The 21,089-nt window shown below is 48.9% G+C and overlaps 2 protein-coding genes across 10 annotated transcripts in view; one reads left to right on the plus strand and one right to left on the minus strand.

The window, feature by feature from the left end:
• Nucleotides 1–1,880: 1,880 nt before the first annotated feature.
• MRPL52 (mitochondrial ribosomal protein L52) lies at nt 1,881–5,142 on the minus strand. 5 transcript variants are annotated; one of them, XM_067740475.1, is made up of 5 exons: nt 5,063–5,142; nt 4,900–4,960; nt 4,756–4,823; nt 2,419–2,483; nt 1,881–2,050 (listed from the first exon to the last, which is right to left on the minus strand). In XM_067740475.1, the coding sequence occupies exons 1-5, from the start codon at nt 5,088–5,090 to the stop codon at nt 1,898–1,900; spliced, it is 375 nt and encodes a 124-aa protein (XP_067596576.1). In that variant the 5' UTR covers nt 5,091–5,142; the 3' UTR covers nt 1,881–1,897. The 5 variants fall into 5 exon arrangements, with proteins under 5 accessions (XP_067596576.1, XP_067596594.1, XP_067596585.1 ...); XM_067740493.1 differs by having other exon boundaries at nt 2,412–2,483; nt 4,900–4,957; nt 5,063–5,137; XM_067740484.1 differs by having other exon boundaries at nt 4,900–4,957; nt 5,063–5,134.
• A 3,791-nt stretch (nt 5,143–8,933) lies between these two features.
• Nucleotides 8,934–21,089, plus strand: part of SLC7A7 (solute carrier family 7 member 7) — a 36,052-nt gene continuing 23,896 nt past the window's right edge. The window contains exons 1-3 of one of the 5 annotated variants that reach the window (XM_067740641.1): nt 8,934–9,139; nt 11,777–11,933; nt 16,358–16,903. In XM_067740641.1, the coding sequence (XP_067596742.1) occupies nt 16,405–16,903 (499 nt within the window). In that variant the 5' untranslated portion in view covers nt 8,934–9,139; nt 11,777–11,933; nt 16,358–16,404. Of the gene's footprint in view, nt 9,140–9,698; nt 10,400–11,776; nt 11,934–12,890; nt 15,301–16,357; nt 16,904–21,089 lie in introns of those variants that run through there. The other 4 variants (XM_067740650.1, XM_067740659.1, XM_067740632.1 and 1 more) reach the window with 4 other exon arrangements.

The following is a 21,089-nucleotide window of genomic DNA, read 5'->3' on the forward strand; positions in this document are numbered from 1 at the left end:
CCCAATGCCCTCCTTTCCCGGTGCGGACGTGGTTGTTTCAGTCTGAATCCAATTACAGCCAAGAGCAGGGTAAAAAAAAAAAACCTAAGTTGCCTTTCTGTGGTGGAGGCTGCCATCTGCAGGGGTTGAGGCCACAGCCGAGAGCGGGGGGCTTGGGGGAACTCAAGGGACGGGATGTGGGAGACTTTCTCCTTCTAAGCATATTTTGGGTGGCTTGATTCCTCTGCTTCCACCGTTCGTCTCACCTCTGTGGGAAGCATTGGGAAGCTCAGAGCCTGGGATGGTGGGGGCATCTTCCGTGTCCACGAGACCCGGTGTGCGGGGTCATCTGCTAGGGCCTGTGGCTCAACTGTATTGAAAATTGTGTCCCTTATTCTTGTCAGCCACCTCTGTCGCTACCCTAACAAAAAATAATAATAAAAAAAAGCAACAATAACGAAACCCAACTACCCACTGACAAATCCCACCACCACACTGCATCTGGGGGTCCTGTCCCTGGAGAAAGACAAATGCGCCCCCTTTTTTATTGTCCTTTGCAATCTGCTGCCCCTTGAACTAGAACTGGCTGGGGAGGAAAGGAGTGCAAGGCCATGAAACGCGGGGAAAGGCAAATCAAGTTTGGTGAAACTGCAGAAAAGAGAGAATGGGAGTCAGGCCTACGGGGGTTTAGTTCCTGCTCTATACCGGAAAAGGAGATAATCCCTGAAAGAGTATAATCTCCTCCTTCAGGGGCTGACTAGACTCTGAGAACAAAAGGTGGAGGTATGAAGGGAAGGGGGAGGGCAGGCTAGAGCTGATGGTGGGAAAGGGAGACAGATAAGAGGCTGAGGGCTAGATCTGGAAAAGCAACACAACAGAGGCAGGAAAAGTGTGGGACACAGAAAACCCAACCATCAGCGAAATCTAAGATCCAGGAACTGCATTGGTCAGCGAAGAGAGGAAGGAGGTTGGGGGGGGGGGGTGGAGAAGAAGGGAGGGAAAGAAAGCAAGGGAAGGAGGCTGGACAGAAATTATGTCAGGTAGGAAGTTCCAGAAATCCTAGAGATAAAAGAACTGTCACATTATTTGCGGCAGGAGAATGGAAGAAAAGCCCAGTGCTCGTTATTGTAATGGGAGCAAAGGTCCTTTTTCCCTCAGAATCCATGGGAGGAGCCATGATCAATAAAATGAAAGGTTTCCCTGGGGTCTGTGCAGCTAACAGATCTGTGGGAAGTATATGGTGGCTATTAGGTACCTATTCCACAGTCACTGTTTGGGGGCTGAGCACCACAGGGCTCCCCTGCACAAGTGGGGGTTGGGAAGTACAGGCCTCTCTCCAACCAACCTCTGCAATTCAGTCAGAACCACAGAAACCTCAGGATCCCACTCTTCAGCAGAACATGCCACACCCAAGTCTGCTGTTCCCGTGTCAGCCTTCCTAGTGGGAGTATCCTCTAGGGCCATGTATCTGAAGTTTACAAGAACTGATACCAGTTGCTTGCCAAAAAGTGGATCTCAGCTGGAAAGCCTTTTTCATCAAAACATTTATTAATGCGTAACTGCATGAGGCCTGAACTCTGTATGGGCTGTTAAAAGCTTTAGTGTGTGGCTAAAGCCAGGGAAACTGTTGCCCTCTTTTTCATGTTTGCAGAGCAGCAAAGTTGGGCCAGTCCTATGGCCTGCAAAAGAGGGGGTCAATACCCCCAAGCAAGATTCTGCTGAACCGGAATGGAGCTGTGGTGAGGGCACTGTGCCAACACTTCCAGGCAGTGATCTTACAGCCTGTTCTTCCTGGTGTCCATCCTCTTTTGCCCTGAAGACAGATGGGGAACATAAAGACTTTCTTCTGGCTGGGATGACACATCTAGGTGATAGAAAAGAAAGCCAGAGCCAGGCCGGGGGAGACAGGAGTTGCTTTTTATTGACTTGGTCGTGGGTTCTGCAGGAGAGCCCCTTTGGGTTTAAGAGCATTCTGCTGCTTCCTTTCTTCTTCCTGCAACTTCTCTTGCTGCCTGAGCTGCCATGCCTGTAATCCAGCATCCATTTCCTGTGACAGCAGTACAACTCGTCTCTGAAACAGACAGGAAAACAGTGTGGATAACATCTGGGGCTTGAGCTCCGCACCATATATCCTTTCATTCACAGATCAAAGTCAGAGGTTTCAGCTGGAAAATGACACCCCTGACTGGGGAAGGGGTGGAACCAGGTCCTGGGCTGGGAAGCAGGCGGAAGGCAGCAAAATGGGTGTCTACTATTGGTTCCTGCCCTAGGAGTGACCCACTCTACCCTCCCTTCTCCCGGTACTGTTAAAACCTTTGGCAGATAAAACCTCGGAGTGAGGGGTACGTGTTAGCTTAGGTGCCAACTAAAGACAAATTACAATTTAACATTTCTCCCCGATTACACACAGTTTGCTCTGTGTGGGCTCTGGCCACTCACTGCAAACTTTTCCCTTTGGGCTTTTCTTCGAAGCTGGCCTTTCATTGGAGGAGCAGGGCGGCCATCTGCAGATAGAAGTGAGAGAAAAGGCGAGTGTTAGAGATGGCCTGCAGGACCCTGGGAAAGCGGCTGTGATAGGAAAGAGGGAAGAACAAATCTTGAGCTCCTCTTTTCCATTTCACACCCACTGTAGCTTAATTCCCCTAGAACACTTCCCTCAATGGTGAGGTATGCCAGAACCACCAAGAATAAGCTCCTAGGCATGTTCCTACTCTATTTTACTTACCCCTCCCTCATTAGCCTAGAATTCGAGGTCCTTTGCAATGCTGAATCTCCTGTTTTATCTTCAGAAACCCTCCACTCAAGCAATCTGATTACTGTTCTACTTACCAGTGAGTCCTTGCTGAGTTCCCTCTCACTCTATAATGAAACACCCTCTTTTCCTTTCCTTCCAGCCAAATTCTCATTCTTAGGCCCACCTCAAGCTGTACTTGTCCCAGAAATCCTTCTCTAACCTCTTCAACTCTGTCAGCTCTCTCTTCTGAAAGAAATGCATCTCCATCATTTAATATTCATCTCTCTGTTTGGGGACATTTATTGTACTACTGATTGTTTTTAGCCTTATTTAGCCACCTCAAATCCTTCTGGAAAGGGGCAGAGCACTGAAATATTATTACTTAATTTTTAAAATGTCCATGCTTTGTTTTCCAGCTAGACTTTTAAGTTCCTTGGGATTAGGGACTGTATCCCTTACTTTCACTGTAGTATAGTGTAGGCCCATAATAAAAATCTTATGTCTGCTGACTTGCTGAAAAAATGCAGTATCTGATCTCAAGTAGTTTATAACAGAGATTAAAAGGATACTTACTTTCTACAAAGAAAGAAAGAAACAGTGAAAACTCTGTCCAAAAGTTTGAAGGCAAGACAAATAAGAGATAATATTCATCAGGAAAAGGAACCAATACTGTGTATATCAGGTGCTTTATACTGGTTGTTTCATTTTATCCTTCCAAGAACCATCTGAGATAGGTATTCTTCTTTTACATTTGTGGAAACTGAGAGATACCATTAAGTAACTTGCTAACCACAAAGTTAGCAAGTAGAGTAGCCTGGATTAAGAATCAATTCCACGGGCTTCTCTGGTGGCACAGTGGTTAAGAATCCGCCTGCCAATGCAGGGGACGGGGGACCAATCCCTGGTCCGGGAAGATCCCACATGCCACGGAGCGACTAAGCCCGTGCGTCACAACTACTGAGCCTGCGCTCTAGAGCCTGTGAGCCACAACTACTGAGCACGTGTGCCACAACTACTGAAGCCCACGCGCCTAGAGCCCGTGCTCCCAACAAGAGAAGCCACCACGACAAGAAGCCCGTTCACCGTAACGAAGAGGAGCCCCTGCTCGCAATAACTAAAGAAAGCCCGCGTGGAGCAGCGAAGGCCCAACGCAGCCAAAAATAAATAAGTAAAAATAAAATAAATTAAAAAAAAATTCAATTCCAGAGTCTTCCCAGTATTCCATACTACTTCAAGGAGCTCCTAGGTATCCTACAGTAAATAACAAGTAGGAAAAAAATCTTCACCATCCTCCTCAGCCACCAAATATCTGATTAAGAAGGTTGATACTCCTGTAGAATCCAATACTCAGGTTGCTGTGCTGTTGAAGGGGGCCTGGCCTCTGCCCAGTTCTAGTCCTGGCTTTGCTACTATCTAGCTGTGCGCTCCTGAGCAATTTCCTTCCGTAGGCCTCAATTTTACCACCTGTGAACTGGAGTCCCAAGGCAGTGGGGAGTGGCTTCAACTTTTCTAAGGTTCTTCCTTTCTAGGGCGTTTTGTTTTGTTTTGTTTTAAGGTAAAGGAAGAAACTTTTCTGAAGAGAGCCCGTCATCCTCTGTCCTCGCTCTTTCTAAGCCTCTCTCTGAGACGCTCGTTTAGGCAGCCTCTCAAAGAGCTCTGCCTGCACTTGGTAACAAATTCTCAACAATGTACTCACCACACAGAAGGGCGGTTCCTCGTAACTTTAAAAAAACCACGTCCCTCTTAGACACATAAAGTCTTGTCCCTCCCGCGGGATGCCCCACATCAGAGTTAGCTTCTGCTTATCCCCACAAACCAAGAAGATCCTGTCTAGCTTTACTTTCCATAGGCGTAGTTTGTAGTTTAATTTATAAAATAAACAATAGGATTTCTTCCCCCCAACTCCAAATACAAAGTTCAATACGTTGTCCGCTCAGACACAACCCGCACCTTGACACTCCCCCCCAACTCCCCTCCGACCACGGGCGTTCCCTCTGGGTGAAAATCTCCGAAGTAGAGTTAACTGTCAGATCAGCGCTCACCCGCGTAAGACCAGTCTGGGAGCTCCGTAAGGGGCCCGTAGTCGGAGGGGTTGGCGGCAAGGCCCTGCCTGGGTGGAGAAAAACAGTTCCGTGAGGACTCAGCCCAGCTTCTGGCCCCTCAGTTCCCCCCAGACCGGCACTCACTGGAGTCGCCACTGACTGCCCGCCCGAGCCGCGGCGCCGCAGTGCAGCCTCCGGACACCTGCTGGGAAAACGGCAGAGTTGGGAAAGAGGCCGTGCAGCCAGCCTAGGCGTCCCGGGCCTGCCTCCACGAACCCCTGAGCCCCCGGCCCCTACACCCGCTTACTAGACAGCAGTAAACGCAAAGCAGCCATGCTGAAGCGCCGAACCGGACGTGGGCGTGACCTCGTGGCCACGCCCGACGCTGCGCGGGAAGCTGGGAGTCGCCATCTTGAATCTGGTTTTCAATCAAGGGCCGCGCCATCTTGGCTCATCGTACGGAAAAGAGGGACAAAACTGCTTCCAGGGATTTTTGGGTGAGAACGGTCGTTCAGCGTATGCATTCTCAGTGGTGGTTACAACCGTGCGCAAGTCGCCTGCGCCCAGACTAAACCGTTCCGAACTGTTTCCCCCCACCCCCCCCCATTGCCCAGCAGCGGTCTCTAGTCCTTTTAAATTTATTCTTTTATATCAGTTGAGTAACATCCACGTGACCGCATTCTGTCTTCTGGCATCACTGTAACATATTTCCTCCAGCCTAAGAGTCAAATTTAGAGTGAATCAGAAAATTTGGGTTTCAGTTCTCATTTATCAAACGAAATTGAAGAACTTGTATGTGATAAGCACTGTGTTCGGTGTCGAGAGCAGAGCAGACGTCCCTATTCAGATAGAGCTCCTAGTCTAGAGAGAGATGAAGATAAATAATCATACACATTACTGTAATATTACAGCTGAGATGAATGCTGGGAAGGGAAGTAGGTGCTGCTTGTGAGCATATGATGGGAACGATCTGGAGTAGGCTGTCTAATAAGGCTTTCTTGAGGAAGAGGTATTGGAGCTAACATCTGATTCCATTTTTATAAGAGCTACCACCACACACTGTATAATATAATCCTCGCAAAAACCTTGTGAGGTAGGTAGTAGTAAGTGGCAAACCCAGATCCGTGGCTTCTTCCCTCTTTCTTTTATCACTCACAGACATACTTTTATTGTGCTTTGCAGGTATTGCATTTTTTACAAATTAAAGGTTTGTGGCAACCTTGCATAGAGCAAGTCTATCAGTGCCAGATTTTCAAACAGCATTTGTTCTCTTTGTGCCTTTGTGTCACATTTTGGTAATGCTTGAAATATTTCAAGCTTTGGCATTATTATTTGTTATGGTGATCTGTGATCAGTGATCTTCGATGTTGCTATTGTAATTGTTTTGGCATTTTTTTAGCAATAAGATATTTTTCGAATAAGGTATGTACTTTTGTTTTTAGACATAATGCTATTGCACACTTTTAATAGACTAATATAGTGTAAACATAATTTTACATGTACTGGGAAACTAAAAAATTCCTGTGACTCACTTTATTGTGATATTTGCTTTATTGTGGTGGTTAGCTCCAAGGTATGCCTTACTTGCCCTTGGGGAAGTCATTTATCCCTAATTTCTTCATTGAAGAAAAAGCTTAAAATATATCACATTTATGAAAACATTTTAAGAACGATAAGGTAAGTGAAAGTGCTTTATAAATGGTGAAGCTCCTACAAAAGTGGCCATTACTCTTGTGCTAGGCTATAGACACTTAAACACATGCTGACTGGGGGAACCTGAGGGAGTGGTGTAATGGCCTATCTGGAAGTTTATCGTTTCCTTCTGCAAGACTGGGAAGTTTTTCCACAGGAGGTGGCTCTGAACTGTGCTTTGAAAGAGGGGAAGGGTGGGTCCTGGTTTAAGAAGTAAAAGCAGCTGTTTTGATAACAATAAGAATGGTATAGGGGAGGGCTGAACTAGAAGAAGGGATGGGAATAAAAGAACCTTGGCTGTAAGCCAACGGATGGACCCAAAAAACTAAGCAAGGGAAGAAAGACAAAAGAGTACCATTACCATTTTACATTTGTACACTTAATTTTCAGTTATCAAAACACTTCTGTATAAATGATACAAAACACTTCTTTATAAATTTTCATAATAAACCCATAAAATAGATAAGACAGACCAGGAAGCAATCACTGTAGAGATAGCTTGTAATTTTCAGAGATCAGGAAATTGAACCAAAATGTGGCTGTGGATTTATTGTTTTACAGTTGCAATAATGACTGAGTAACACCTTTCCCAGGCTAGACTCCATGTGCCTTTGGCTGGTTCTGAGATAGACAGCTGAGGCAGACAGCACTGCAATCCCATTACATAATTTACAGTTGGAGAATCACGCGGTAGGAGCCGAGAGCTGGAAAAATAACGTCGGTGTCAACATTCAAGATTCGTAGGAAAGATGAAAGGCTGGCACTACTATCAACACTATATAAAGGAGTTGAACCAGCAACACTCCTCTATCTTTTAGTAGCTTACACACTATGGGTGCAAAATCATGAAAAAGGCCACATGCATTAAGGGGAACAAATAATGTGGACAATATTAACTCCACATGCAGAACTGAACACATGCACTAATTTAATAGCCGTGGAAGTCAAGGAGCCAGAGCTGGAGGACTTTGGGGCAGATGGGAATCTTGATCTGTAAAACTGGGAAAACTGGGAGAGGAAAGGTCTTTGGAAGGAAGGTGAGTTCAGCCTTTGATGTGGTTAGAGTGATGTGGCAGGGGGGACAATCCATGGATTGGAAATCCATGGGTTGGAAATACGGGTTAGGATTTTGAGAGGGAGAGAGACAGAGAACTCTAGTGCTGACAGCTAACATCATCAGCATTCTCAGGGACCTCATGGAACACTGTTGCAGGGGAGTGGGTCTGGCACTAGGACAGCACTCTTCAATGACTTCATCAGACTCTAAACCACAGGAAAGCGGTTTCATCATCCCCTAACTGAATGTCTTTCAGCCTCTGGACTTCATTTGGCAAAGGCTAGAGTTAACAATGGTGGGAAGCATCCGGAATCTGAGCTTCATGTCTTTCCTCTGTTACTTAAACTCCTTTGCCTCTCCAGGGCATCACAGCCTGCATTTGGCTTTAACACATTGTTGTCCATTCATGTTTTCATCCAACATGTTTATTCAAATATCCTTCTGTCAGGTCTGTATACAGTAATTTTTGTACAAGTGCACTGGGCAAGTTGGTGCTTTTTAAACTGTTGTGATGAATAATGATGATGTTGGAGAAAGAACATTAAGTGAAGGTGACTCTGGGTAGCTAATTCCACCTCATTTTGCAACCTCTTCCCCTTTTTGCATACCGTGACTAAATTCTAAGGTTGAAGAAGAGCGAACTATTTGGGAAGTGTCTTATTTCCTGTTCCTTCATTGGCTTCCTCCTTAGGACGGCTCAAAAAAGATCAAAATCACTGTCACTCCATGCAAGAACTGTGGGAACTGACAGCTATAAACCACCCACTCACACAATACATTGCTTTGCATATTATTTCCTTATTACTTACATAATTTATTGTAACATATTCCTTTTCTTTTCCCATGGCTGTCAAATCTCTGCTCAATCAGTACAGGCTAAATTCTGTGTTAAATGACCCAGCTTCAGGATGGGTAAATTATGACCTCGGGCTACGCTCTTTTTTTCTCGCCTGGTAGCTGGGAAGTCTCTTAAGCTGTGTGCCTTTCCACCAGGCTGGTCTTGAAGGTGGGTGGTTCTCTATGAATCTCTGCAGAGTGGCTTTAAAAGATGCCAAAGCTGGACTGTCCATAAAGTTTACTAAAGGAAATTGTATTATTTACAAGTCATCTTTTAGGTTTAATACGTGGTGAAACATTTTCACATCCCTTTCCTTGAATTAGTCCAGCAACCTCCTCTTTTATTGGTCCACTCTACCACTAAGATTCTTCAGATGAAAGGTGCGGTGGGGACTCCAGCCTCCCGGACACCCTCAGCCCGGACATTTTTGGTTAAGTGCTGCCTCCTGGCGGCAGCCCTACGGCCCGACACCTTCCCGGCCCGGTGGAGACCACTTTCTTTAATTTGGGATCTTGAAGCTGACGCAACAGCTTCCCTGAGAGGGCGGAGAGTTGAGTCGCCCTTCCGGGAGACCCCTCCCCTAGCTCCAAGCGGGCGCCGCTCCCTCCCCTCCCCCACGGGGCTTGTCGATCCACAGTCCCTCCCGAGTTTCAGCCGAGAGCGTCTCGGGGCTGGAGGCGGGGTTGCCTGGGTTCGGGGCCCTTGCCCAGACCCCTGTCGGGCCCGCCAGCTCGAGCTGGATTGGGAGGGGGGGAAGAGGAAGCTGAGCGTTCCTGGGGCGGAGGACGCGTCTAAGGGTATCCGCGGTCATTTTCATTTCCCAGGGGCAGCGCAGTTGTGCCTGAGCCAGGACAGGGCAGGGGAGCGGCTTGCGGGGCCTCTCGGTTCTCGGACCTTTGCGATCTTCGCCTACACCGACCACGAGCTCTCTCTTCTAGCGCTTCCTGGAGCCCGTGGGGGGGGGGGGGCGGGGACTGCTTGGCCAGGTGGAGGGAACGAAGGAGTCCGGGTGAGGTGGGGTCCTGGTGCCCCAGGGCAGAGCCCGCCTCGGCCGCCGCAGCCAGACCTGGACTTCGGAGGCGACCGAGCCTCCCAGAGGGCCTTTGGGGGCGGGCGGTGGCTGGGTCGAGGTGCGAAGGAGAGATCTTCGGGCCGCAGACACGGAACCGGGGGCCGAGAGAAAGAGGGAAGTAACGGGAAACGGCGGGGACGACGTCAGGGGGCAGGGCCGGGAGAGCTAGGCTGGGAGGGGGGGCAGGGCGGGAGAAACGGGCAAAGGTGAGCTCTGCGCGCGGACGGGGCGGGGGCGGAAGGGGGATGGGGCGGGGCGAGGAGCGCAGCGGGGGCGGCTCTGGGGAGAGTTCCTGCTGAAGGGCGTGCAGTTCCACTTTCCTCGAACCCGCATGCATTTGCTTGAGCCTGAGCGCTTGCCTCCCTCTGCCTTTGTCCCCTCTGCCCTTTCACTCCTTCGCGGACGTCGCACCTTCCGCTCGCCGCACCCAGACCGGCCACCTGAGCCTGGGTGTGGGGCAGAGCAGCCGGGAGCTTCCAAGCCGGGGAAGGCGCGTTAGATGAGGGGCTTTTTGTTTTTGTTTTACCACTGAGGAAGCGGAAAGTCCCTTTCAAATCATTCTAGACCGCCAAGTAAAACTGTGAAAACTATACTCTTTTCCTTTCCTTCAACCCATTACAATCAAAAAGAATAAATACCCTCCCCCCTCAAAACTCGTCGATTAGGAGCCAGAGCAGCTGCAGCATAGGTGGGCCTGAAGGGCAAGTTCAGGACATTCCCGGAGCCCAACTGGGAAATCAGTCTAGGAGGAAGGGCATTGTTCATTCATTTATGCTTCCAGCAAACATTCGTTTGTCTGCACGGGCCCTGCGCTGGGGATGCCAGCGAGTAAAGCTCTGGTGGTGCTGCATGCTAGTGGGGGAGGTGACAGCAAACAAACAAACTCCAGGTGATAGTGGGTGCCTTTGAAGAAAAGTCCGGCCGGTGAAGCGGATGGAGATTGGCAAAGGGAAGAAGTTACTCCTTCCGAGACTCCTCAGGGAAGGTCTCTGATTAGAGTGGTGTTTAAGTACAGACCTGAATGGAGTGAGTGAGGGAATGAACAGTAACATGGAGAATGTTCCAGGCAGAAGGAACAGCCATTGCAGAAGCCCTGAGGTGGCAGGGAGCATGCTTGTGTGGCAACAGCAAGGAGACCAGTGTGGCTGGAGTGAGGGAGAGGGAACAGGGGCCAGTGCCAAGAGGGGCAGCTTTAGGGCTGTCTTCCTAGGAACTTCCCTCATTTACAACTTGGATTTGAGCCCAGAGTGGGATTAAGGGGCAGGCCAGCTGGGCAAGCAGCCTGGGTCTAAAAGGGCGCTAAATTATCCTTAGGGTAATTCAGACGTTTGGAGCCAATGAGCTCGGACTTCTGTCTCTTGGTGAACTGTAAGTTGGCTCCCCTCCACTGACAGAATCCTTGACGACTGCTCACCTAGACCACCTGTCTCTAGAATAATTCTGCAACACGCAGGTACAGGTACAAGTTGCAGGGTTAGACCAGCCAACTGATAGTTGCCTAGAGGCAGTGATCACAGCTGGAATTCTGAAAATGTGCTATGCGCTGTGACGTGCCACTCCCTGAGATTTATGCCATTGTCTACATTCAGAATGGTTTGATATGCCTACCAAGAAACTGTCTGCTTCAGAAAACTGCATGTAATGAATTCATGCATTAAGCTCTAATTTTGAAGAGAAAGAATGAGGCTTCCAGTTTTTATTCCGAGAAAATCGGTATTCCCCCACTTCTGCTACATAAACATTCAACAGATATTTAAATAATTCTGGTTTGAGGGGGTGCCAACTCCCTGGCTTGCCCAGGGTGCCAGGGCTTGCTCTGGTCCACTTGGCCGGCTCTTACCTGGCAACACTCGCATCACGTGAACCACCTGGGGACCTGATATGTGAGCGGGCTTGCTTAGTGTTTGGGTGTGTGCGTGGCTATAACCCCACAACTGGCCTTCCTTGGTATGCATGGCTTACATAGGGGCTGAAATGGCACTGAGGCTCTTGAGATGGGACCACAGAGTTCCAACGCCCTAACCATGGATCCTATGCCCTCCACAGGGCCAAGGATAGTATGTGAGTGGGAGATGAGTAGGGAATGGAATGAGCGGGGAGGGGAGTTGTAAAGGGCATCAGGAGAGCACCTAGGTCCTAGGTCACTGGGAAAACTCAAGACCTCAGTAAATGCAGGACAAGCAGGAAGTTCAGGGGCTGAGGTAGAGGGGAGGAGGAGCTGAGGCTCTGAGTGGAGAAGGTGCCTGGAGGCGGGCAGGCGTTGAGGTCCTCTGGGTCTGAACAGGCTGTCCCAGCTCCAACCCGTTCCCTGGCCCCTCCCTGCTGCTGGCCAGAGTCACACATGTGTTTTCCTGTTTTCCAGATCGGTCCCCGGAGTCACACTCTGCCTTTTCTGCTCTTCAGAGTCAACAGCTGCTGGAGCTCGAGCCTTACCCCGGGTTCCCTTTCCCAGCACCTGCCCCTCCTCCCGAGTGCTGGTACCTCCTCCTCCTCGCACCTGCCCGAAGATCTCAGGACAGGTAAGAGAAGGGAGAGGAGGGACCATGGGCGAGAGGGGAAGTGTCAGAGGAGGATGGAGTGAGTCCTGAGAACTGGCTGGACCGGAGACCCGTGAGCCTTTTATTTTCCCAGCCCCAGCCCTCCCCATGCAGAGCCCTCTGCCCAGAGACTTCAGCGCTGCATTCGTGGAGGCCCTGGCCACAGAAGTAAACACTTTCTTTCTTGCTGCAATTTAAAAAAAAATTTTTTTTAAAGGGACTGTCATAGCTACAGTGGAATATAGAAAAACAAATGGAGAATGGGGGAGGGAGTAACTGAGCTCCCAGCTTGGGAGCTCAGTTGGGGAGATGGGGGAATCCATCTGGAGCAGAGTGTGTCTGTTTTCTGTTCCTGATATTCGGGGAGGCAGCACAGCCCAGTGGGAGCTAGGAAGGTAGGACGCGGGTGTCTGGGGGAGAAAGTGTCTTTTCACCTTAGCTCCCTGAGCTTGACCGAGGAATCAAGACGCTGAACGGTATGCTGGTCCCTGGAGGAAGCGTGTTTTGGTTTTGCCATATTCACAGGTGGGGTCAGGGTGCGGGGCTTCCCTGCCTGCTGGGGCCCTGCTCCCTGTGTTCCCTGAATCCCTGAATCTGAAACTTCTCCTGTAGGATGAGTGTGTTGTCCAGTAATCTCCACTAGGTCCTCAGAGAGGTATGCACTTCAGACAGGAAGGAGACGAGGTGCTGCGTATCTGGAACTCTGTTATCTCCTGGGATTCCAGGCTCTGCAAGTTTCTCTTGTAAAGCCTGGGGTGGGAGAGCACTTCAGGACAGGTCCTGCTGGTTCCAGGGTGCCTGAATGGTGGAGGCATGACCCTGAGAGCTGGGGTCTCAGGACGGAATGCGAGCCGCCAAGGATGGTACCTTCCTGCCCACGGAGCTAGTGCTGGGCAGTGGTTGAGAAAAGAGGGGGCATCTTTTCTCTGAAGTCAGCCTCCTCCGTCCAGTTTGAGTGGGTCTACTGAAGAGTAGGCTAGGAAAGGGATTCCATTCATATAGATAAGCACTTCCTGGTGAGACCACTAGGGTGTGCTGTTTGCTGGAGTGTGGATTTCACCCCAGTGGGTTTTTGTCTCAAGATTCCACGATGAGGATTTCACCTTTCAGATACCACCAGCCAGAAAATAAACCCTGCACACGTCTCTCCCCACTTAACCTTACAGTTTCCCCTTCATTTGTCGCCCCTTCACTCCTTTTCCCTATGCCCCATTAGGACACATGCTCACCCTTGGTGCCAGGGAATTTGATCTTAAAAGGCCCAGCATGATGATGTGTTTCCATGTGTTTTTGTTTGCTTTAGAAGTGGGCACCCTAGCAATATAGCAGCACTGCCAAGAGGACTTGTAATCGTTTCTCGTTCCTGCAAAGGGATGAGAAAGGGGAGGAGCAGCCAGGAAGGAGATGGATGGGCTTTGTTGGAGCCTTTAGCCTAGACTTTATTTTATTTTATTTTAAATTTATTTATTTTATTTATTACTTATTTTTGGCTGTGTTGGGTCTTCATTGCTGTGCGCGAGCTTCCTCTAGTTGTGGTGAACGAGGGCTACTCTTCGTTGCGGTGTGTTGGCTTCAGTAGTTGTGGCTCGCTGGCTCCAGAGCACGGGCTCGGTAGTTGTGGCGCACGGGCTTAGTTGCTCCGCGGCACGTGCGGGTCTTCCCGGACCAGGGCTCGAACCTTTGTCCCCTGCACTGGCAGGCGGATTCTTAACCACTGCGCCCTAGCCTAGACTTTAGACTGAAGGACAGCAGAGACTTTCTTTTAATCTAATCACATCCTCCCCCAGGTAGTTCATTAGAGAGCCATCTAAAGGGCTTTCTTGCCTTAGAGGAGGGCTAGAAACTGGGCAGGTCAGAGCGGGTGGGGAGGTTGGAGAGAGAGCACAGAGCTTGGGCTTTGTTGGCTAACCTACCTGCCTCCCTTGCTATGGCATCTTGGCAGGTGACTTACTTAGTGTCTGCCTTAAGGGGCTGCTGGGGGGATTAAATGAGATAAGACATGTAGATGTTTAGCAATATGTCTGGCTTGGTTAAGTGCTCAATAAATGAGTTACTATTATTATAGGAACGTTTAAGTGGGAGCTGGGAGAAAAGGACAGTCTTCTGGATGGATTTCAGAAGTTTTGTGAGAGTGGCTTGGGAGATATGATCTCTGGGAAGGCTAACATCGGGGTCCCCCTCCTGGGTGAAAAAAAAAAGTTTAAGGGACTAGAAGGGGAGGTTGTAGGGTAAATATAAGCACCCCCCTTACCCCAGGGCTTTTTAGATCTTTGTTCTCTGGTAGTTGAATAACCAAAGGGGGTTTGAAAGGGCATGAGAAGGAACAGAAAGACAGTTGGATTTCAGAATAAGTAGGGTGTATTTCTGTTGGTAAAGGAGACCCAGGATACCGGAGTTAAGTAGACTCTAAAAACAGAATATATGCTTTCCCCAAATTGCTCAACTTCCTCTGTCTGTTCTGGGCCTGTCCAGTATAGCTCAGTGAAAACTTATTTACCCATAGTTTTAGGAAATTAGAGTAAACTTGTATTTGGGGAAGGTGTTTATAGGAATTTATGCTTAGCCCATAGATCCTGGTATGTTTTCTTAAGGATGAAAGGGCCAGTGAGTTGGGCATGGATGCAGCCAGAGGTTTCAGTCTCATTTCTTGACCTTGTTTCCTCGGAAGCAGCTTGAGGATCAGCCTTGGGGTCATGGCGCAAGTTTCGGGCGGCCACCTCTCACTCTGTGTGGGGAAGTGTGCAGAGTTCTCTTAGGACGCCCGATCACGAGTTGGACTGTACTTACACTTCCTCTAATCTGCATGTGAACAAGCCTCTGTGGCACAATGTGCAACCTTCCTGCCTTTCTTGTTCAGGGTGAGAGAGAAGTGGGGCTAAGCCGGGGCCTGGAGAGAGAGAGGGCTGTGCATTCTTTCTCAGCCGCAGCCCTGTCCTCAGCTACTTTGCTTGGGGACAGCTTCCCCAGTGCTGCAGAAACTGCACCCACCCAGCTGACCGTCAATCCTTTCTTCTGGGCGCCTGGTCCTGGAGCAGAGCTGACAAAGGAGATTTCTGAGAGAGGGCGTTCTTATCAAAGAAAGTGCTGAGCCAAGAGCTCCTAGCCTGCCCCTTGCAGACGGGAAGGGCCAGTGAACCTTGGACCCAGACAGTTGCTTAACACCCCTCTCCCCCTCCCTCTGTCCCTCCGCCCTTCTTGACTTCTTGATATGACTTAAATCCATAAGCATTTGCCCGGCCTTTCCTTTTACTACTGGCTGAAGAGCAGGAGTGGTCAGATCACAGCTCCCAGAGGCTGTGTCTCTGTGTGGCTGCTGCCTCGGGGACCTGCTTCCACCCAGGGCCAGGGAGTGAGTGTGCTTCCCACCCTCTCCCTCAGCCCCGCTCATCTTGCCCACTCTCCCTTTGCTGCTCTGCTGTGTCCAATTGCTTCCTTTCCTGAGTGCCTCTAGCCCTAGGATCTGTCCACTTGCTTGGCCAGCCTGGCCTGACCTCCTCTCATCACCTTCTGCTCCGTGATGCCCAGCATTTGCTACCCCGCTTCAGCTGTTTCCTTGCCTCTGCTTTGGTGCTGTCTCTCCAGCAGCAACCTGCCGGGTGGGGAGTGGTCATCGGCTGCCTCCAGTCATCTCTAGGTTGGGCTGCACATTTGGATCACTGATCTCTCATCCATACTTTTTTTGGGTGATGCAACTATGCAGGGATTTCATGGCCAGAGACCTGCAACACTAGGGGCTGGGAATGGTATTTGGGAAAGGAAAAGCACGGAGCAGAGGAGGCCTGTCTTCTTTCTGGGTGGGGCTGGGCTGGTTGGGCTTTGCTGGGGCTGAAGAGTTCAGCTGAGGGTTGTTAAGGGATACTCCCGGAACAGGTGGATAGTTGTGAGTTTCCGACAAGAGCTCTCTGAAGCCTTTGCCAGAGCCAGGGTCCTTGGGGGAAAAGGGCAGTGTTGTGAGGAGAACCCACAGACTAGCTGCTTGCAAGGTTGGCTCCCAAGGTTGCATCTCATCACAGGTGACAGGTGAGACTGAAATTGGAGGGAAGACAGACTTTTTTTTGGGTAAGGCTGAAAAGCACAGGCTCAAATCATTATGGTTACACATGGGAGCTGCCAAATTCTTCGTCTTCCTGTCTCCAGTGAGCTCAGATAGAACCGGGATTTAGTTTTCTATCTTGTAAATCAGGTGTAAATCAATGATGAGAAACATGCTTTCTCTCTGGGGAATGAGTGCCATCCTTTAAAGACTCGAGTTGGTGAGCCAGATGGAGAAGAGGTTCATGGGAGGTGGGACGTGAGAGAGAGGTCTCTGAAATGGTGGGCGTGGGTGGCTTGCCCACTCTGCCCCCTGTGGAGGAGAGTTCTCTGTAATTGCCAACCTGCTATATATCTTCACCTTTCTTCCTTAGAGGGCAATGCCAGAAAGCTGGTGAAGGCTTTCTTCTCCTCCTCCACCATGGTCGACGGCGTTAAGTATGAAGTGGCCTCCCAGCATGAGAGGGACGCCTCCCCTTTGGCCGATGAAGCCAGCCCCAGGTCGGAGCAGGTAAAACTGAAGAAGGAGATCTCGCTGCTGAACGGCGTGTGCCTGATTGTGGGGAACATGATTGGCTCGGGCATCTTTGTCTCCCCCAAAGGCGTGCTCATATACAGTGCCTCCTTTGGCCTCTCCCTGGTCATCTGGGCTGTTGGGGGCCTCTTCTCCGTCTTTGGGGCCCTTTGTTACGCGGAATTGGGCACCACCATTAAGAAATCTGGGGCCAGCTACGCCTACATCCTCGAGGCCTTCGGAGAGCTCCTTGCCTTCATCCGACTCTGGACCTCCCTCCTCATCATCGAGCCCACCAGCCAGGCCATCATTGCCATCACCTTTGCCAACTACATGGTGCAGCCCATCTTCCCGAACTGCTTAGCCCCCTATGCTGCTGGCCGCCTGCTGGCTGCTGCCTGCATCTGTAAGTGGGGCTGGGCAGGAGGGGTGGGGTGGAGCGTGGGGCAGAGGCCAGCACGTGAGTCTGCTTAGTCGGTAAGAAGGAGATGGAAAGGAATGCCTCTGACAGACACTTTTTTGTTGTTGTTAAATTAATGTACGCTAAGTGTGAAAATTCAAACAGCATCAGTGTCCAAGAAAAAAAAAATCCTTTCTCCCAACTTCCTATGGTAAACATCATTAGCAGTCTCTACCTTTGCTGACATTTTTCTTCTTCTTTCAAGGGATGTAGTTTTGTTCTGTTTTACAAAAATGGGATCATAGTACACATGTAATTCTACAGTTTGGTTTTTTCCCCAGAATTTATCAGTGATGCTCTTTTCGATTTACAGATCTACTTTAAAACAATGCTTCATGTTATTCCATGTTAATTTTAAGGATGTATTGTATGTTTAGCTAATTAGGCCTCTGGTAATGGCCACTTCAGTTGGTTCCAGTTTTTCAGTCTTACAGATAACACTCCAGTGAATATCCTATTGTGTTTGCATGAGTTTTTCTGTGGGCTAGATTCTTTTTTTAAAAAATTTATTTCATTGAAGTTGAGTTGATTTACAATGTTGTGTTAATTTCTGTTGTACAGCAAAGTGATTCAGTTATACTTATGTATACATTCTTTTTCATATTCTTTTCCATTATGGTTTATCACAGGATATTGAATATAGTTCCCTGTGCTATACAGTAGGACCTTGCTGTTTAGCCATTGTATGTGTAATAGTTTGCGTCTGCTAATTCCAAACTCCCAGTCCATCCCTCCCCTCCCCGCTCCCCCTTGGCAACCACAAGTCTGTTCTCTATGTCTGTGAGTCTGTTTCTGTTTCATAGATAAGTCATTTGTGTCGTATTTTATTTATTTATTTATTTTCAATTTTTAAAAAATTTTGGCTGCGTTGGGTCTTAGTTACAGCACGTGGGATCTTCATTGAGGCACGCGGGATCTTTTGTTGCGGCGCGTGGGCTCTTCGTTGCGGCGTGTGGGCTTCTCTCTAGTTGTGGCGTGCAGGCTCCAGGGTGCGCGAGCTCTGTAGTTGTGGTGTGCAGGGTCCAGAGTGTGTGGGCTGTGTAGTTTGTGACACATGGGCTCCAGTTGAGGTGCGTGAGCTCAGTAGTTGTGGTGCATGGGCTTAGTTGCCCCACAGCATGTGGGATCTTAGTTCCCTGACCAGGGATCGGACCCATGTCCCCTGCATTGCAAGGCGGGTTCTTTACCACTGGACGACCAGGGACGTCCCTGTGTCATATTTTAGAGTCCACATATAAGTGATATCATATTGTATTTGTCTTTCTCGGTCTGACTTCACTTAGTATGATAATCTCTCGGTCCATCCATGTTGCTGCAAAACGCATGATTTTGTTCTTTTTATGGCTGAGTAGTATTCCACCGTATATATGTTACACGTCCTCTTTATCCATTCATCTGTCGATGGACATTTAGGTTGTTTTCATGTCTTGGCTCTTGTAAATAGTGCTGCTATGAACATAGGGGTTCATGTTATCTCTTTGAATTATAGTTTTGTCCAGATATCTGCCCAGGAGTGGGATTGCTGGATGATATGGCAACTCTGTTTTTAGTTTTTTTGAGGAACCTCCATACTGTTTTCCATAGTAGCTGCACCAATTTACCTTCTTTGTGGCCTAGATTCTTAACACTGTCATTTCAATCTACCTTGCCTTTTTCTCCATCTCATAAATAAAATATTATTTAAATTTGTACGTTCAGCAAAGCCACTTTGGAGGTGCTGAGAGGCTGATCCTCTGCAACCCCTTCCCTCAGCTGCCTCTGTTCTAGAAAAGTGCCCTCGCAGCGTGAGAGACCCTGGGACATTGGAGACCCCGCCCACCCCCGGCTGAGGAGAAGCTGAGCGGTCCTGTCAGTTTCGGGGCAGCTGTGGGGGGGACAGGCATTTTGCACCAGGTACAATTGCTTGCTGGATCAACCCTCTCAATCAGCCTCATATGCTCTTTCCTTTCAGTTTCTCCACTGCCTCATTTTACTCTCAGCTTCCTCTCCAGCCTCCCTCTTTTGACTGTTGTGCAGAGAGCCGGCTCTCTGTAGGCTCCTCCCGTGGTGTTTCGTGTGCCCATGTGTGGATTCAGACTCATGTCTGTGTGTGGGGCTGTTTGTCATTCTGGCAACGGTCAGGGAGGTACAAAGGCACTGCCCTAGGTTGCAGGAAGGGGGTTTTCCCTTGAGGTCTTAAATGTGACCTGTAGTTTCTCTGGCATCATTTACCAATGAGCTGGTGGGCTGACTTTCTGATGAAACTAATTTTAGGATCTGTTGGTCTCGGGGTCCCCTCAAACGTGGGCATATACTTACGCATCTTGTGTAGAGTAAGGATTATTCCACTTAAGTAAAATTTCCAAGAGGGCTGCATCCCTTTAAGCACCAGAATTCTATTTTAGCCATCTTGGTTGAAATCTCTTTAAAACCAGTGATATGTCTGCTTGCCCTCATAACTTGAGGTTTTTTTGTTTTTTTTTTTCCTGGTGACTCAGGGTCACCACTGCACATGTCAAAGCTTGTATGACTGAGGCCCCTGGTCTGGGGATGAATGTTTGCTTCCTCAGTGGCCTCAGACAGCTGGCCCGACTTCAGTGCCTCAGGTTTTATTCTTTCATGATTTTGATGTGTGTTGACTCTGACAGCTATTGTTCCTTGATTCTGGCATTGGGCCTGCCTTCATCAGTCTTTTTAATTTGCTGCTTCTAATTTGGGAATAGAGATGTACTCAAACTCTTGTGCACCCAAGTACGCATACACACACATGTGCACCCTCCTAAGAATACATGCAGAGTAGCCACAGTTACAATTAGTCTAGAGAGCTTCCCAGTTAATAAAAGACAGAGTTTCGTGCTGGATTTATGGCATATATTTGAGACAAGCCTGATAGAATGAAAAACGTACCAGATTTGTGTTTGAGGCTGGGCTCTATAACTGTGTGTAGTGACTGTTACTTCCAGACTCCTGTGAGCATGACATGAGATTCAGTGAAAACCATAAATCATGACTCAAGTGTAAAGTATTAATGATTATGATTAAAATTGCTCTCTCTCGGTTGCTTATAGGACTTTGTTCTATCTCTAATAATCTTCAGAGGGACATAGAGATCTGGAAGAAGGTTCAGAAGGGCAACCGAGATTGTAAGTAAGAATTTAGGGGCATACGATTCATGAGTTTCTTCCTTCAGCTCTTGTTTAATGAGCAACCAGTACAAGTCGGATGCTGAGATATTCTGTCCAGATAGGATCTAGGCAGTAATAGCTCATTCATCTAACCGTAACCCTTCAGGAGGAAACCAAGAAGTAGGGAGAGGAAGAGGCTTACAAGCAGCTGGGAAAGAGGCCCCCTCAGAGCAAGCGAGACGACTTTCCTCTTGTGGGGAGGAGCGCTTAAGATGACAGTGCAGGGACTGTGATGTCTGAACTGAATTTTGAATAGAAACGTAGCCGTCTCCTCAGACACTTCTCACAGAGGGAACTGCGTGTGAAGGTGCAGGGTACAAAAAGGCGCAGAACCGGTTCAAGAATTCCAGGTAGTTGGTATGGCTGGAATGTGGGTAGGAGAGGAATGAGAAGGGAGAGACTGGAAATGTAGTCCCAGGGCCAGCTCCGCAGGGGTTTATATGGTGCCGGAACAGGTTGGACTTTATCTTGAGAGCAGGCAGAAGCTATTGATTTTCAGTGGAGACATGAAATCACATTTGCTTTGAAGAAGAACTCTGGCTTTGTGGAGAGTGTTTTTGGAAAAAAGTGAGAGACAGAAGGTAGGGGCACCAGGTTAGGGAGCTGCAACCTGAAGGGTAGTGACGGCCTGCACTGTGGGCTGTGCCTTTGGAAGGGAGATGAAGGGATGGATGAAGAAATAGTCATGGGCTTCCCTGGTGGCGCAGTGGTTGGGAGTCCGCCTGCCGATACAGGGGACACGGGTTCGTGCCCCAGTCTGGGAAGATCCCACATGCCGTGGAGCGGCTGGGCCCGTGAGCCATGGCTGCTGGGCCTGCGCCTCTGGAGCCTGTGCTCCACAACGGGAGAGGCCACAACAGTGAGAGGCCCGCAAAAAAAAAAAGAAAAGAAATAGTCATAAGGTGGGATTTCTAGGACTTCTGGGTGTGGAGGGCTTCGGAGCTCTCAGAGATGATGCTAAGGATTCA

This window comes from Pseudorca crassidens, chromosome 1 (genome assembly GCF_039906515.1).
Source record: "Pseudorca crassidens isolate mPseCra1 chromosome 1, mPseCra1.hap1, whole genome shotgun sequence".
Lineage (NCBI taxonomy): Eukaryota > Metazoa > Chordata > Mammalia > Artiodactyla > Delphinidae > Pseudorca > Pseudorca crassidens.

Bases quoted from the DNA above. Each gene is read 5' to 3' on its own strand.
- MRPL52 (XM_067740475.1), bottom strand. From the start codon at position 5,090: ATGGCTGCTTTGCGTTTACTGCTGTCTA. The intron at 2,484-4,755 runs GTGAGCGCTGAT...TTCTATCTGCAG, and splicing joins CCCAGACTGGTCTTACGCGG to ATGGCCGCCCTGCTCCTCCA. The intron at 2,051-2,418 runs GTGAGTGGCCAG...TGTCTGTTTCAG, and splicing joins CCCAAAGGGAAAAGTTTGCA to AGACGAGTTGTACTGCTGTC.